This window comes from Ambystoma mexicanum, chromosome 7p (assembly GCF_040938575.1).
Source record: "Ambystoma mexicanum isolate Mex_15411 chromosome 7p, UKY_AmexF1_1, whole genome shotgun sequence".
NCBI classification, from domain to species: Eukaryota; Metazoa; Chordata; class Amphibia; order Caudata; family Ambystomatidae; genus Ambystoma; species Ambystoma mexicanum.
The window spans coordinates 177,002,694-177,018,254 of record NC_090939.1 but is presented as its reverse complement, the minus strand read 5'-3'; the positions used below and the strand labels follow the sequence as shown (position 1 = coordinate 177,018,254).

The following is a 15,561-nucleotide window of genomic DNA, read 5'->3' as shown; positions in this document are numbered from 1 at the left end:
GCTTTGATGAGTCATTCAACAATTTACCCACACCTTTTCACCCCTCTAGGGATGAAATGTCCAAAAATCCTTCCTTAGTGGGTGCCTACGTCATGAAAGAAATGCACCTTCCAAATTTCACGTTCCTAGGTTAAATGGTCTGAGCAAGGTGTTGATGATTCAGTCAGTCCAACTGTCAGTCAGGACCTCTTCTTTTATATATATATCGATATCTATTTCATTAAAGTTCAACCTTATTAATACACAGAATCTGTATACTGTAAACCTCATATTATGCGTAATCATGACCGAATTGTATTTTGTATTCCATGTATGTTCCTTGGTACATTGCGTTATTGTGTTCAGTTTACATATGTAAGGCAGTGGTAGCAAGAATCATCTAGTTTATCATGATTTTGCCTGGCAGAATAGCCCATTCATTCAAATAATTTATCTATCATTTCAGATTCCACACATTTTACTGTCATTCTAAGCACACGCTTACTCAGCACGGCACCAGGCAAATCTGCATATTCTTCTGCAGAGGTACTCAGCAGCACAACCTTAGTTCCAGGAACAGTCTCATCAGCCACTGGAAATATGGAAACAATCAGCACCACAAAACATGCTTCTTCAGGCACTGCCATCAATGTGACAGAGCCTTATGCAGAGACTGCCACACACTCTTCCTTCCAGTCCACCACAGCAGCACTTCCGACTAGTGTAATGGAAGAGACAACTGAACTAATGACTGATACTACCAGGTCAACAAAGAACTCTGTGACAGAAAGTGTAACCAAGAGAAATGAAGAAACATCCATTAGGATAACTGCATCTCAAAAAACGATTTCAAATACCGAGTCCGGAGGTCAACAATCTTCTCCATTCACAGAGAAAATAAGCACAGTTTATGAAAATACAGGTGAAACATCTGCCCCTGAAACGCACATTTCCTCATCATCATTCTCAACAATGCAATCTACAACTGCCCGATCCAGTACTGTTCCGGGGATCACTGAACAGGAGGTTAGCTCAGTTTCATCATCAGAATCACCATCTAGCAAAGCTTTGACTACAGTACAAACACATTCTAAGACTACCACCCTTTCATCCATTACAAGTACACTTTTATTGACAACTGACCAGGAGACCTCAGAGAGTACCTCGCCTTCATCAATGGAAAAGAGTCACCATACTACTGAAAATAACCCATCTGAAACTACAGAGCAGCCCTCACCAGGGACCACCCTTTATTCTACAGAATCAATGGCAGAAACAACAATAAACACTCAATCTTTTACTGATAATGTCACACCAAGTTCCAGAGCTGACATTACAACATACTCTGCAACAAGTTCTCCCAATGGAATAAGTAAATCAGAGACCATCTCAGTGGCACTGCTGAGTACAACCTCTGAAGCCCTGACAGCTTTGAAAATCTCTTCTTTCCATTCCACAATAGCAGCACTTGAGACTAGTGCAATGGAAGCGACAACTGATCTAATCACCGATATTACCGGGTCGACTGAAAACAATATGACTGAAAATACCACCAAATTAAATGAAGTAAGTTCTGTCAAAACTGCAGCTCAAATAACAATGTCGAATTCAGAGACCAGTGATCACACCTCTGCTCAAACAGAAGCAATAAGTAAAAGTATTCAAAGTACAGCTCAAACCTCAGCCTCTACGGCATCCATTTCCTTAGCATCTTTCTCATCAATACAGCCAACAACTGCTGAGTCCAGTACTGTTTCCCGGATCACTGAACAGGAGGTTAGCTCAGTTTCACCATCAGAATCACCATCTAGCAAAGCTTTGACTACTGTACAAACAAATTCCGGGACTACCACTCTTTCATCCAGTACAAGTACCCTTTTATTGACAACTGACCAGGAGACCACAGAAAGTACCTTGCCTACTTCATCAATGGGAAAAAGTCACCAAACTACTGAAAATAACCCATCGGAAACTACAGAGCAGCCATCACCAGGAACCACTCTTCATTCAACAGAACCAATGGCAGAATCTACAATAAACATTCAATCCAGTACTGATAATGCCAGACCAAGTGCCACCCCTGACTTTACATCGTACCCGGCAACAGGTACTTCCAGTGAAATAAGTACATGGAAGACCTTCTCAGTGACACTGCTGAGTACAACCTTTGAAGCCCTGACAGCTTTGAAAAGCTCTTCTTTCCATTCCACAATAGCAGAACTTGAGACTAGTGCAATGGAAGAGACAACTGGTCTAATGACTGATATTACTGGGTCGATTGAGAACAATGTGTCTGAAACTACCACCAAACTAAATGAAGTAAGTTCTATCACAACTGCAGCTCAAATAACAATGTCAAATTCAGAGACCAGTGATCACACCTCTGTTCAAACAGAAGAAATAAGTACAAGTATTAAAAGTACAGCTGAAACATCAGCCTCTAAGGCATCCATTTCCTTAGCGTCTTTCTCATCAATACAGCCAATAGCTGCTGAGTCCAGTACTGTGTCCCAGAACACTGCACCGGAGGTTAGCTCACTTCCATCATCAGAACCATCATTCAGCAGAGCTTCAATTGCAACACACACAAATACAGAGAGTGCTATTCTTTCATCCATTACACATCCACTTGTATTGACAACTGAACAGGAGACGTCAGAAATCTCTTCACTACCTCCACCAAGTGAAAATACCTTACATACAACCGAAGACAATAATGGATCTCAAACAGCTGAGCTGCCATCATCTGGAACCACATTTCATACAACTGAATCTAAAGCAGAAGCTACAACACACATTGCATCCAGCAGTGATCAAACCAAACCAAGTGCAACATCTGACATTATGGTCTACTCTACTACTCTTACCTCTAATGAAATGAGTACATTGGAGGCAGTCTCAGTATCAATACACAGCACAATTGTCCAATCATCAACAGTTCCAGCTAGCACTTTTCCCCAGTCCACAAAAGCCGATCGTGAAACAAGTTTAAATGAAGAGACAACTAAATTCATGTCAAGTGCTGCTAGTCCTATTGACCGCACTAAGTCCGAGAATACAGACAGTACAACTTCAGACAGTTCTATCAGCACACCCTCATCCCAAGAAACGATTTCAAATACGGAAACTAGTGATCAGACATCTTCTTTCCCTAAAGAATTAAGTACAGATGTTAAAATTACAGCTGTTACAGCTGAAACAACTGCCACTGGAAGAACTGTTACCTCATCTGCCTTTGTATCAAAGGCGTCAACAATTGTAGAGTTCAGTAATGTTCCCGGGAGCACTGCACAGGAGGTTAGCTCAGTTCCTTTATCAGAATCAACATTCAGTAAAGCTTCAACTGCAATAACCACACATACAGAGAGTGCTACACTTTCATCCATTACACATCCAGTTGTATTGACAACTGAACAGGAGACGTCAGAAATCTCTTCACAACCTCCATCAAGTGAAAATAGCTTACATACAACCGAAGATAATAACCGATTTGAAACAGCTGAGCTGCCATCATCTGGAACCACATTTCATACAACTGAATCTAAAGCAGAAGCTACAACACACATTGCATCCAGCAGTGATCAAACCACACCAAATGCAACATCTGAAATTATGGTCTACCCTACTATTGTTACCTCAGATGAAATGAGTACTTTGGAGGCAGTCTCAGTATCAATGCACAGCACAACTCTCCAATTATCAACAGTTCCAGGTAGCACTTTCCCCCAGTCCACAAAAGCCACTTCTGAAACAAGTTCAAATGAAGAAACAACTAAACTCATGTCAAGTGCTGCTAGACCCATTGACAGCACTAAGTCTGAGGGCACAGACAGTGAAACTTCAGAAAGTTCTATCAGTACACCCTCATCCCAAGAAACTATTTCATATACTGAAACTAGTGATCAGACATCTTCTATCACTGAAGAATTAGGTACCGTTGTTAAACGTACAGCTGACACAAGTGCCCCTGGAACAACTATCACCTCATCTACCTTTGTATCAATGCCGTCAACAATTGTAGAGTCCAGTACTGTTCCCGGGAGCACTGCACAGGAAGTTAGCTCAGTTCCTTTATCAGAATCAACATTCAGTAAACCTTCAACGTCAATAACCACACATACAGAGAGTGCTACACTTTCATCCATTACACATCCACTTGTATTGACAACTGAACCGGAGACGTCAGAAATCTCTTCACAACCTCCATCAAGTAAAAATAGCTTACGTACAACCGAAGATAATAACCAATCTGAAACAGCTGGGCTGCCATCATCTGGAACCACATTTCATACAACTGAATCTAAAGCAGAAACTACATCAAACATTATTTTCAGTACTGATCAAACCACACCAAGTGCAAATTCAGACATTACAATCCACTCAGCAACAGTTACCTCTAATGAAATGAGCACATTGGAGATGGTCTCAGTGTCAATGCAGCGCACAACCATCGAATCATCAACAGTTCCTGGAAGCACTTTTTCCCAATCCACAAATGCAGATCGTGAAACAAGCACAAATGAAGAGACAACTAAACTCATTTCAAGTGCTGCCAGTCCTATTGACAGCACTAAGTCTGAGAGTACAGACAGTGAAACTTCAGAAAGTTCTATCAGCACACCCTCATCCCAAGAAACTACTTTAAATACTGAAAATAGTGATCAGACATCTTCTCTCACTGAAGAATTAAGTACTGTTGGTAAAAGTACAGCTGAAACAACTGCCCCTGGAATAACCATTACCTCATCTGACTTTGTATCAACGCAGTCAACAACTGTAGAGTCCAGTACTGTTCCCGGGAGCACTGCACAGGAAGTTAGCTCAGCTCCTTTATCAGATTCAACATTCAGTAAACCTTCAACTGCAATAACCACACATACAGAGAGTGCTACTCTTTCAGCCATTACACATACACTTGTATTGACAACTGAACAGGAGATGCCAGAAATCTCTTCACAACCTCCAACAAGTGAAAATACCTTACATACAACCGAAGATAATAACCGATCTGAAACAGCTGAGCTGCCAACATCTGGAACCACATTTCATACAACTGAATCTAAAGCAGAAGCTACAACACACATTGCATCCAGCAGTGATCAAACCACACCAAATGCAACATCTGAAATTATGGTCTACCCTACTATTGTTACCTCAGAGGAAATGAGTACTTTGGAGGCAGCCTCAGTATCAATGCACAGCACAACTCTCCAATTATCAACAGTTCCAGGTAGCACTTTCCCCCAGTCCACAAAAGCCACTTCTGAAACAAGTTCAAATGAAGAAACAACTAAACTCATGTCAAGTGCTGCTAGTCCCATTGACAGCACTAGGTCTGAGGGCACAGACAGTGAAACTTCAGAAAGTTCTATCAGTACACCCTCATCCCAAGAAACTATTTCAAATACTGAAACTAGTGATCAGACATCTTCTATCACTGAAGAATTAGGTACCGTTGTTAAACGTACAGCTGAAACAACTGCCCCTGGAACAACCATCACCTCATCTACGTTTGTATCAATGCCGTCAACAATTGTAGAGTCCAGTACTGTTCCCGGGAGCACAGCACAGGAAGTTAGCTCAGTTCCTTTATCAGAATCAACATTCAGTAAATCTTCAACTGCAATAACCACACATACAGAGAGTGTTACTCTTTCATCCATTACACATCCAGTTGCATTGACAACTGAACAGGAGATGTCAGAAATCTCTTCACAACCTCCATCAAGTAAAAATAGCTTACGTACAACCGAAGATAATAACCAATCTGAAACAGCTGAGCTGCCATCATCTGGAACCACATTTCATACAACTGAATCTAAAGCAGAAACTACATCAAACATTATTTTCAGTACTGATCAAACTACACCAAGTGCAAATTCAGACATTACAATCCACTCAGCAACAGTTACCTCTAATGAAATGAGCACATTGGAGATGGTCTCAGTGTCAATGCAGCGCACAACCATCGAATCATCAACAGTTCCTGGAAGCACTTTTTCCCAATCGACAAATGCAGATCGTGAAACAAGCACAAATGAAGAGACAACTAAACTCATTTCAAGTGCTGCCAGTCCTATTGACAGCACTAAGTCTGAGAGTACAGACAGTGAAACTTCAGAAAGATCTATCAGCACACCCTCATCCCAAGAAACTATTTCAAATACTGAAACTAGTGATCAGACATCTTCTACCACTGAAGAATTAGATACCGCTGGTAAAAGTACAGCTGAAACAACTGCCCCTGGAATAATCATTACCTCATCTGACTTTGTATCAACGCAATCAACAACTGTAGAGTCCAGTACTGTTCCCGGGAGCACTGCACAGGAAGTTAGCTCAGCTCCTTTATCAGATTCAACATTCAGTAAACCTTCAACTGCAATAACCACACATACAGAGAGTGCTACTCTTTCAGCCATTACACATACACTTGTATTGACAACTGAACAGGAGATGCCAGAAATCTCTTCACAACCTCCAACAAGTGAAAATACCTTACATACAACCGAAGATAATAACCGATCTGAAACAGCTGAGCTGCCAACATCTGGAACCACATTTCATACAACTGAATCTAAAGCAGAAGCTACAACACACATTGCATCCAGCAGTGATCAAACCACACCAAATGCAACATCTGAAATTATGGTCTACCCTACTATTGTTACCTCAGAGGAAATGAGTACTTTGGAGGCAGCCTCAGTATCAATGCACAGCACAACTCTCCAATTATCAACAGTTCCAGGTAGCACTTTCCCCCAGTCCACAAAAGCCACTTCTGAAACAAGTTCAAATGAAGAAACAACTAAACTCATGTCAAGTGCTGCTAGTCCCATTGACAGCACTAGGTCTGAGGGCACAGACAGTGAAACTTCAGAAAGTTCTATCAGTACACCCTCATCCCAAGAAACTATTTCAAATACTGAAACTAGTGATCAGACATCTTCTATCACTGAAGAATTAGGTACCGTTGTTAAACGTACAGCTGAAACAACTGCCCCTGGAACAACCATCACCTCATCTACGTTTGTATCAATGCCGTCAACAATTGTAGAGTCCAGTACTGTTCCCGGGAGCACAGCACAGGAAGTTAGCTCAGTTCCTTTATCAGAATCAACATTCAGTAAATCTTCAACTGCAATAACCACACATACAGAGAGTGTTACTCTTTCATCCATTACACATCCAGTTGCATTGACAACTGAACAGGAGATGTCAGAAATCTCTTCACAACCTCCATCAAGTAAAAATAGCTTACGTACAACCGAAGATAATAACCAATCTGAAACAGCTGAGCTGCCATCATCTGGAACCACATTTCATACAACTGAATCTAAAGCAGAAACTACATCAAACATTATTTTCAGTACTGATCAAACTACACCAAGTGCAAATTCAGACATTACAATCCACTCAGCAACAGTTACCTCTAATGAAATGAGCACATTGGAGATGGTCTCAGTGTCAATGCAGCGCACAACCATCGAATCATCAACAGTTCCTGGAAGCACTTTTTCCCAATCGACAAATGCAGATCGTGAAACAAGCACAAATGAAGAGACAACTAAACTCATTTCAAGTGCTGCCAGTCCTATTGACAGCACTAAGTCTGAGAGTACAGACAGTGAAACTTCAGAAAGATCTATCAGCACACCCTCATCCCAAGAAACTATTTCAAATACTGAAACTAGTGATCAGACATCTTCTACCACTGAAGAATTAGATACCGCTGGTAAAAGTACAGCTGAAACAACTGCCCCTGGAATAATCATTACCTCATCTGACTTTGTATCAACGCAATCAACAACTGTAGAGTCCAGTACTGTTCCCGGGAGCACTGCACAGGAAGTTAGCTCAGCTCCTTTATCAGATTCAACATTCAGTAAACCTTCAACTGCAATAACCACACATACAGAGAGTGCTACTCTTTCAGCCATTACACATCCACTTGTATTGACAACTGAACAGGAGATGCCAGAAATCTCTTCACAACCTCCAACAAGTGAAAATACCTTACATACAACCGAAGATAATAACCGATATGAAACAGCTGAGCTGCCGTCATCTGGAACCACATTTCATACAACTGAATCTAAAGCAGAAGCTACAACACACATTGCATCCAGCAGTGATCAAACCACACCAAATGCAACATCTGAAATTATGGTCTACCCTACTATTGTTACCTCAGATGAAATGAGTACTTTGGAGGCAGTCTCAGTATCAATGCACAGCACAACTCTCCAATTATCAACAGTTCCAGGTAGCACTTTCCCCCAGTCCACAAAAGCCACTTCTGAAACAAGTTCAAATGAAGAAACAACTAAACTCATGTCAAGTGCTGCTAGTCCCATTCACAGCACTAAGTCTGAGGGCACAGACAGTGAAACTTCAGAAAATTCTATCAGTACACCCTCATCCCGAGAAACTATTTCACATACTGAAACTAGTGATCAGACATCTTCTATCACTGAAGAATTAGGTACCTTTGTTAAACGTACAGCTGAAACAACTGCCCCTGGAATAACCATTACCTCATCTGACTTTGTATCAACGCAGTCAACAACTGTAGAGTCCAGTACTGTTCCCGGGAGCACTGCACAGGAAGTTAGCTCAGCTCCTTTATCAGATTCAACATTCAGTAAACCTTCAACTGCAATAACCACACATACAGAGAGTGCTACTCTTTCATCCATTACACATCCAGTTGCATTGACAACTGAACAGGAGACGTCAGAAATCTCTTCACAACCTCCATCAAGTAAAAATAGCTTACGTACAACCGAAGATAATAACCGATCTGCAACAGCTGTGCTGCCATCACCTGGAACCACATTTCATACAACTGAATCTAAAGCAGAAACTACATCAAACATTATTTTCGGTAGTGATCAAACCACACCAAGTGCAAATTCAGACATTACAATCTACTCAGCAACAGTTACCTCTAATGAAATGAGCACATTGGAGATGGTCTCAGTGTCAATGCAGCGCACAACCATCGAATCATCAACAGTTCCTGGAAGCACTTTTTCCCAATCCACAAATGCAGATAGTGAAACAAGCACAAATGAAGAGACAACTAAACTCATTTCAAGTGCTGCCAGTCCTATTGACAGCACTAAGTCTGAGAGTACAGACAGTGAAACTTCAGAAAGTTCTATCAGCACACCCTCATCCCAAGAAACTACTTTAAATACTGAAACTAGTGATCAGACATCTTCTCTCACTGAAGAATTAAGTACTGTTGTTAAAATTACAGCTGAAACAACTGCCCCTGGAATAACCATTACCTCATCTGACTTTGTATCAACGCAGTCAACAATTGTAGAGTCCAGTACTGTTCCCAGGAGAACTGCACAGGAAGTTAGCTCAGCTCCTTTATCAGAATCAACATTCAGTAAACCTTCAACTGCAATAACCACACATACAGAGAGTGTTACTCTTTCATCCATTACACATCCAGTTGCATTGACAACTGAACAGGAGATGTCAGAAATCTCTTCACAACCTCCAACAAGTGAAAATACCTTACATACAACCGAAGATAATAACCGATCTGAAACAGCTGAGCTGCCAACATCTGGAACCACATTTCATACAACTGAATCTAAAGCAGAAGCTACAACACACATTGCATCCAGCAGTGATCAAACCACACCAAATGCAACATCTGAAATTATGGTCTACCCTACTATTGTTACCTCAGAGGAAATGAGTACTTTGGAGGCAGCCTCAGTATCAATGCACAGCACAACTCTCCAATTATCAACAGTTCCAGGTAGCACTTTCCCCCAGTCCACAAAAGCCACTTCTGAAACAAGTTCAAATGAAGAAACAACTAAATTCATGTCAAGTGCTGCTAGTCCCATTGACAGCACTAGGTCTGAGGGCACAGACAGTGAAACTTCAGAAAGTTCTATCAGTACACCCTCATCCCAAGAAACTATTTCAAATACTGAAACTAGTGATCAGACATCTTCTATCACTGAAGAATTAGGTACCGTTGTTAAACGTACAGCTGAAACAACTGCCCCTGGAACAACCATCACCTCATCTACGTTTGTATCAATGCCGTCAACAATTGTAGAGTCCAGTACTGTTCCCGGGAGCACAGCACAGGAAGTTAGCTCAGTTCCTTTATCAGAATCAACATTCAGTAAATCTTCAACTGCAATAACCACACATACAGAGAGTGTTACTCTTTCATCCATTACACATCCAGTTGCATTGACAACTGAACAGGAGATGTCAGAAATCTCTTCACAACCTCCATCAAGTAAAAATAGCTTACGTACAACCGAAGATAATAACCAATCTGAAACAGCTGAGCTGCCATCATCTAGAACCACATTTCATACAACTGAATCTAAAGCAGAAACTACATCAAACATTATTTTCAGTACTGATCAAACTACACCAAGTGCAAATTCAGACATTACAATCCACTCAGCAACAGTTACCTCTAATGAAATGAGCACATTGGAGATGGTCTCAGTGTCAATGCAGCGCACAACCATCGAATCATCAACAGTTCCTGGAAGCACTTTTTCCCAATCGACAAATGCAGATCGTGAAACAAGCACAAATGAAGAGACAACTAAACTCATTTCAAGTGCTGCCAGTCCTATTGACAGCACTAAGTCTGAGAGTACAGACAGTGAAACTTCAGAAAGATCTATCAGCACACCCTCATCCCAAGAAACTATTTCAAATACTGAAACTAGTGATCAGACATCTTCTACCACTGAAGAATTAGGTACCGCTGGTAAAAGTACAGCTGAAACAACTGCCCCTGGAATAATCATTACCTCATCTGACTTTGTATCAACGCAATCAACAACTGTAGAGTCCAGTACTGTTCCCGGGAGCACTGCACAGGAAGTTAGCTCAGCTCCTTTATCAGATTCAACATTCAGTAAACCTTCAACTGCAATAACCACACATACAGAGAGTGCTACTCTTTCAGCCATTACACATCCACTTGTATTGACAACTGAACAGGAGATGCCAGAAATCTCTTCACAACCTCCAACAAGTGAAAATACCTTACATACAACCGAAGATAATAACCGATATGAAACAGCTGAGCTGCCGTCATCTGGAACCACATTTCATACAACTGAATCTAAAGCAGAAGCTACAACACACATTGCATCCAGCAGTGATCAAACCACACCAAATGCAACATCTGAAATTATGGTCTACCCTACTATTGTTACCTCAGATGAAATGAGTACTTTGGAGGCAGTCTCAGTATCAATGCACAGCACAACTCTCCAATTATCAACAGTTCCAGGTAGCACTTTCCCCCAGTCCACAAAAGCCACTTCTGAAACAAGTTCAAATGAAGAAACAACTAAACTCATGTCAAGTGCTGCTAGTCCCATTCACAGCACTAAGTCTGAGGGCACAGACAGTGAAACTTCAGAAAATTCTATCAGTACACCCTCATCCCGAGAAACTATTTCACATACTGAAACTAGTGATCAGACATCTTCTATCACTGAAGAATTAGGTACCTTTGTTAAACGTACAGCTGAAACAACTGCCCCTGGAATAACCATTACCTCATCTGACTTTGTATCAACGCAGTCAACAACTGTAGAGTCCAGTACTGTTCCCGGGAGCACTGCACAGGAAGTTAGCTCAGCTCCTTTATCAGATTCAACATTCAGTAAACCTTCAACTGCAATAACCACACATACAGAGAGTGCTACTCTTTCATCCATTACACATCCAGTTGCATTGACAACTGAACAGGAGACGTCAGAAATCTCTTCACAACCTCCATCAAGTAAAAATAGCTTACGTACAACCGAAGATAATAACCGATCTGCAACAGCTGTGCTGCCATCACCTGGAACCACATTTCATACAACTGAATCTAAAGCAGAAACTACATCAAACATTATTTTCGGTAGTGATCAAACCACACCAAGTGCAAATTCAGACATTACAATCTACTCAGCAACAGTTACCTCTAATGAAATGAGCACATTGGAGATGGTCTCAGTGTCAATGCAGCGCACAACCATCGAATCATCAACAGTTCCTGGAAGCACTTTTTCCCAATCCACAAATGCAGATAGTGAAACAAGCACAAATGAAGAGACAACTAAACTCATTTCAAGTGCTGCCAGTCCTATTGACAGCACTAAGTCTGAGAGTACAGACAGTGAAACTTCAGAAAGTTCTATCAGCACACCCTCATCCCAAGAAACTACTTTAAATACTGAAACTAGTGATCAGACATCTTCTCTCACTGAAGAATTAAGTACTGTTGTTAAAATTACAGCTGAAACAACTGCCCCTGGAATAACCATTACCTCATCTGACTTTGTATCAATGCAGTCAACAATTGTAGAGTCCAGTACTGTTCCCAGGAGAACTGCACAGGAAGTTAGCTCAGCTCCTTTATCAGAATCAACATTCAGTAAACCTTCAACTGCAATAACCACACATACAGAGAGTGCTACTCTTTCAGCCATTACACATACACTTGTATTGACAACTGAACAGGAGATGCCAGAAATCTCTTCACAACGTCTATCGAGTGAAAATACCTTACGTACAACCGAAGATAATAATCGATCTGAAACAGCTGAGCTGCCATCATCTGGAACCACATTTCATACAACTGAATCTAAAGCAGAAGCTACAACACACATTGCATCCAGCAGTGATCAAACCACACCAAGTGCAACATCTGAAATTATGGTCTACCCTACTATTGTTACCTCAGATGAAATGAGTACTTTGGAGGCAGTCTCAGTATCAATGCACAGCACAACTCTCCAATTATCAACAGTTCCAGGTAGCACTTTTCCCCAGTCCACAAAAGCCGCTTCTGAAACAAGTTCAAATGAAGAAACAACTAAACCAATGTCAAGTGCTGCTAGTCCCATTGACAGCACTAAGTCTGAGGGCACAGACAGTGAAACTTCAGAAAGTTCTATCAGTACACCCTCATCCCAAGAAACTGTTTCAAATACTGAAACTAGTGATCAGACATCTTCTATCACTGAAGAATTAAGTACCGTTGTTAAACATACAGTTGAAACAACTGCCCCTGGAACAACCATCACCTCATCTACCTTTGTATCAATGCCGTCAACAATTGTAGAGTCCAGTACTGTTCCCGGGAGCACTGCACAGGAAGTTAGCTTAGTTCCTTTATCAGAAACAACATTGAGTAAAGCTTCAACTGCAATAACCACACATACAGAGAGTGCTACTCTTTCATCCATTACACATCCAGTTGCATTGACAACTGAACAGGAGACGTCAGAAATCTCTTCACAACCTCCATCAAGTAAAAATAGCTTAAGTACAACTGAAGATAATAACCGATCTGAAACAGCTGAGCTGCCGTCATCTGGAACCACATTTCACACAACCGATTCTAAAGCAGAAACTACAACAAATGTTCAGTTCAGTAGTGATCAAACCACCCCAAGTCCAACCTTAGACATTACAACCCACTCAGCAACAGTTACTGCTAATGAAATGAGCACATTGGAGACGGTCTCAGTGTCGATGCAGAGCACAACCATTGAATCAACAGTTTCTGGAAGCACTCTTTCCCAATCCACCAAGGCAGCAAATGAAACAAGTGCATCTGAAGAGACATCCAAACTAATTTCTAGTGCTGCTAGTACTACTGACAACACTAAGACTGAGTTTGCAGCCAGTGAAACTTCAAACGGTTTATCAACCTCTATTCTTGAGAGACCAACTACCGCCACAGAGGAGTCGATTTCCACAACAAGGAATACTCCATTTGGGACAACCATGCCATCCTCAACGAGTATACCAGGTAAGTTAGCAATTGTTAGCATGTCATCCCGCTCAATAATTCCTTCACTGATAATGCATTTTAATGCATGTGATAGCATAATGCCTACTTATTACATGTATTCGCAAAGCCTATAGGAGTGGCTTTTTTTAATTTACTCAAGACTCAGTAAAGCCCTAATGGGGAAGTGTTACCCTTTAAATATTCAAAGCCAGTCCCTTTGTCTTTTCCAGTGCTTGTTTCTTCTTGTCATCATAGGGCCATTTACTGCATCCTTGATCTCTTCCTGACCATTTGTTTCCTGCATATGAACAGGTCACCACCTTCATATATTGCCATGTCGCAACCAATATTTCTCACAAGCTGAGCAGTATTGAGTCTACTCATTGGTCCAGCCTCCCTCCTTTCCGCCTGGGGAATATCTCTACTGACTGTGCACCAGACCACTGTGTTATGCAATATAAAACAACTCTCTTGGAATCCTGAGCACAAGTGTCTTCCTGGCTGTACCTTGCCTTATAGAGGCACTGGAGCCAAGGGGAATCTTGAGGTTTTCAGAGGCCTGTCCATCTGAAAGGCCAGTAGGTCCGGGATACAGATCTGATATTGCGTCGCCTCCTTGGCAGTACTCCAGACACTTCAGAACCACCTCAATTTAGTTACATCTCCATATTTCACTATATGCCAACTGTATTTACTACCCTGCACCTCCAACATGCCTACTTAGATCCATGCCGTATCATAATTGCCAAGTACTTTACAATAAAACACATATTTATTGGCACACTAGAGCATACCAAAAGTATATAACTATATATGTATAATTATGGTCTGATAAAGATGAACGGAAAGCATCAATGGGTGTTTGTGAAAAGTATTATATTGTTAGGAATATTCAGGTGGTTACTGGAGCAAAATTCCCAGGGAAAGGAAATGGAAGCGCATGTGAACTGCTGCCATTGCTACTTGTGTTCCTATGTAATCAGACCATATCCCCCATACTCCTTTCACATTATCTATTACCCAACTCCCACCCCCACATATAATTGCATTGAAATGCGCAGTAAAGAATTCAGCATTTTCATCTGCGGTATTTACCGGTTTGAACCATATCAAGCCAACGCGAAACTCTTTGCTTTAAACATGTCAAATTGTCCCACGATCATAAAGCACTTCCTCTATTGAGTTTGTTGCTACTTTGAGTTGATTAAGTATGTTCTAAGGTAGTAGGAACCAACAGGCTCAAACGGTGTTGATTTGTCTTGCCATCATGAAGTATGTCCTCTAGGGAGTTTGTTTCTAGTTCAACCTTCTTGTTTCTAGCATTCCCTCTTGTCTTTTCCTGCTGTTTTCCTCCTTTGTAACCAGCGCCAAGATGCCCATGGGCGTTGCACGCATCTTATAAATGTACAAATAAATAAATAAACCTGACTCAAAATTTCGAGCCAATAACAACCAACAGGCGCAATCCCTGTCAAGCCTTGAGGAGCCATTTTGAATCAGCTTCAGCTTGTACAGTATGTCCTCTAGTCTTTTTGTTATCTCCTCAAAGTGATGGTTTTATGTTATTACATCGCCCGTTTTTTAGATGAGTTATTTCCTGACAGTTGTTTACCAATAAAACAAATCCCAAAAATGATTTAATTTATTTTTGGGGGGTTTACAACGCCAGGCACCTCGTCCACTATTATTTACTACCTATTCCCCACCACTCTACCCTTTTATCCCCTTTACCCACCCACCCACCAATATTTTTCAATTCGTTGTTTGGCAAAATAAAT

At 41.2% G+C, this 15,561-nt stretch overlaps 3 protein-coding genes across 3 annotated transcripts in view; all 3 read left to right on the top strand.

The window, feature by feature from the left end:
• Window positions 1–7,229, top strand: part of LOC138526553 (pneumococcal serine-rich repeat protein-like) — a 64,837-nt gene extending 57,608 nt beyond the window's left edge. The window contains exons 4-5 of the mRNA XM_069637345.1: window positions 446–7,105; window positions 7,192–7,229. Coding sequence (XP_069493446.1) covers window positions 446–7,105; window positions 7,192–7,229 — 6,698 coding nt within the window. The remainder of the gene's footprint in view (window positions 1–445; window positions 7,106–7,191) is intronic.
• Window positions 1–15,561, top strand: part of LOC138525808 (serine-rich adhesin for platelets-like) — a 351,204-nt gene that overhangs the window by 182,824 nt on the left and 152,819 nt on the right. The window lies entirely within an intron of this gene.
• LOC138526552 (serine-rich adhesin for platelets-like) overlaps window positions 7,266–15,561 on the top strand; it is a 73,694-nt gene continuing 65,398 nt past the window's right edge. The window contains exon 1 of the mRNA XM_069637344.1: window positions 7,266–13,801. Within this exon, the coding sequence (XP_069493445.1) occupies window positions 7,420–13,801 (6,382 nt within the window). The 5' untranslated portion in view covers window positions 7,266–7,419. The remainder of the gene's footprint in view (window positions 13,802–15,561) is intronic.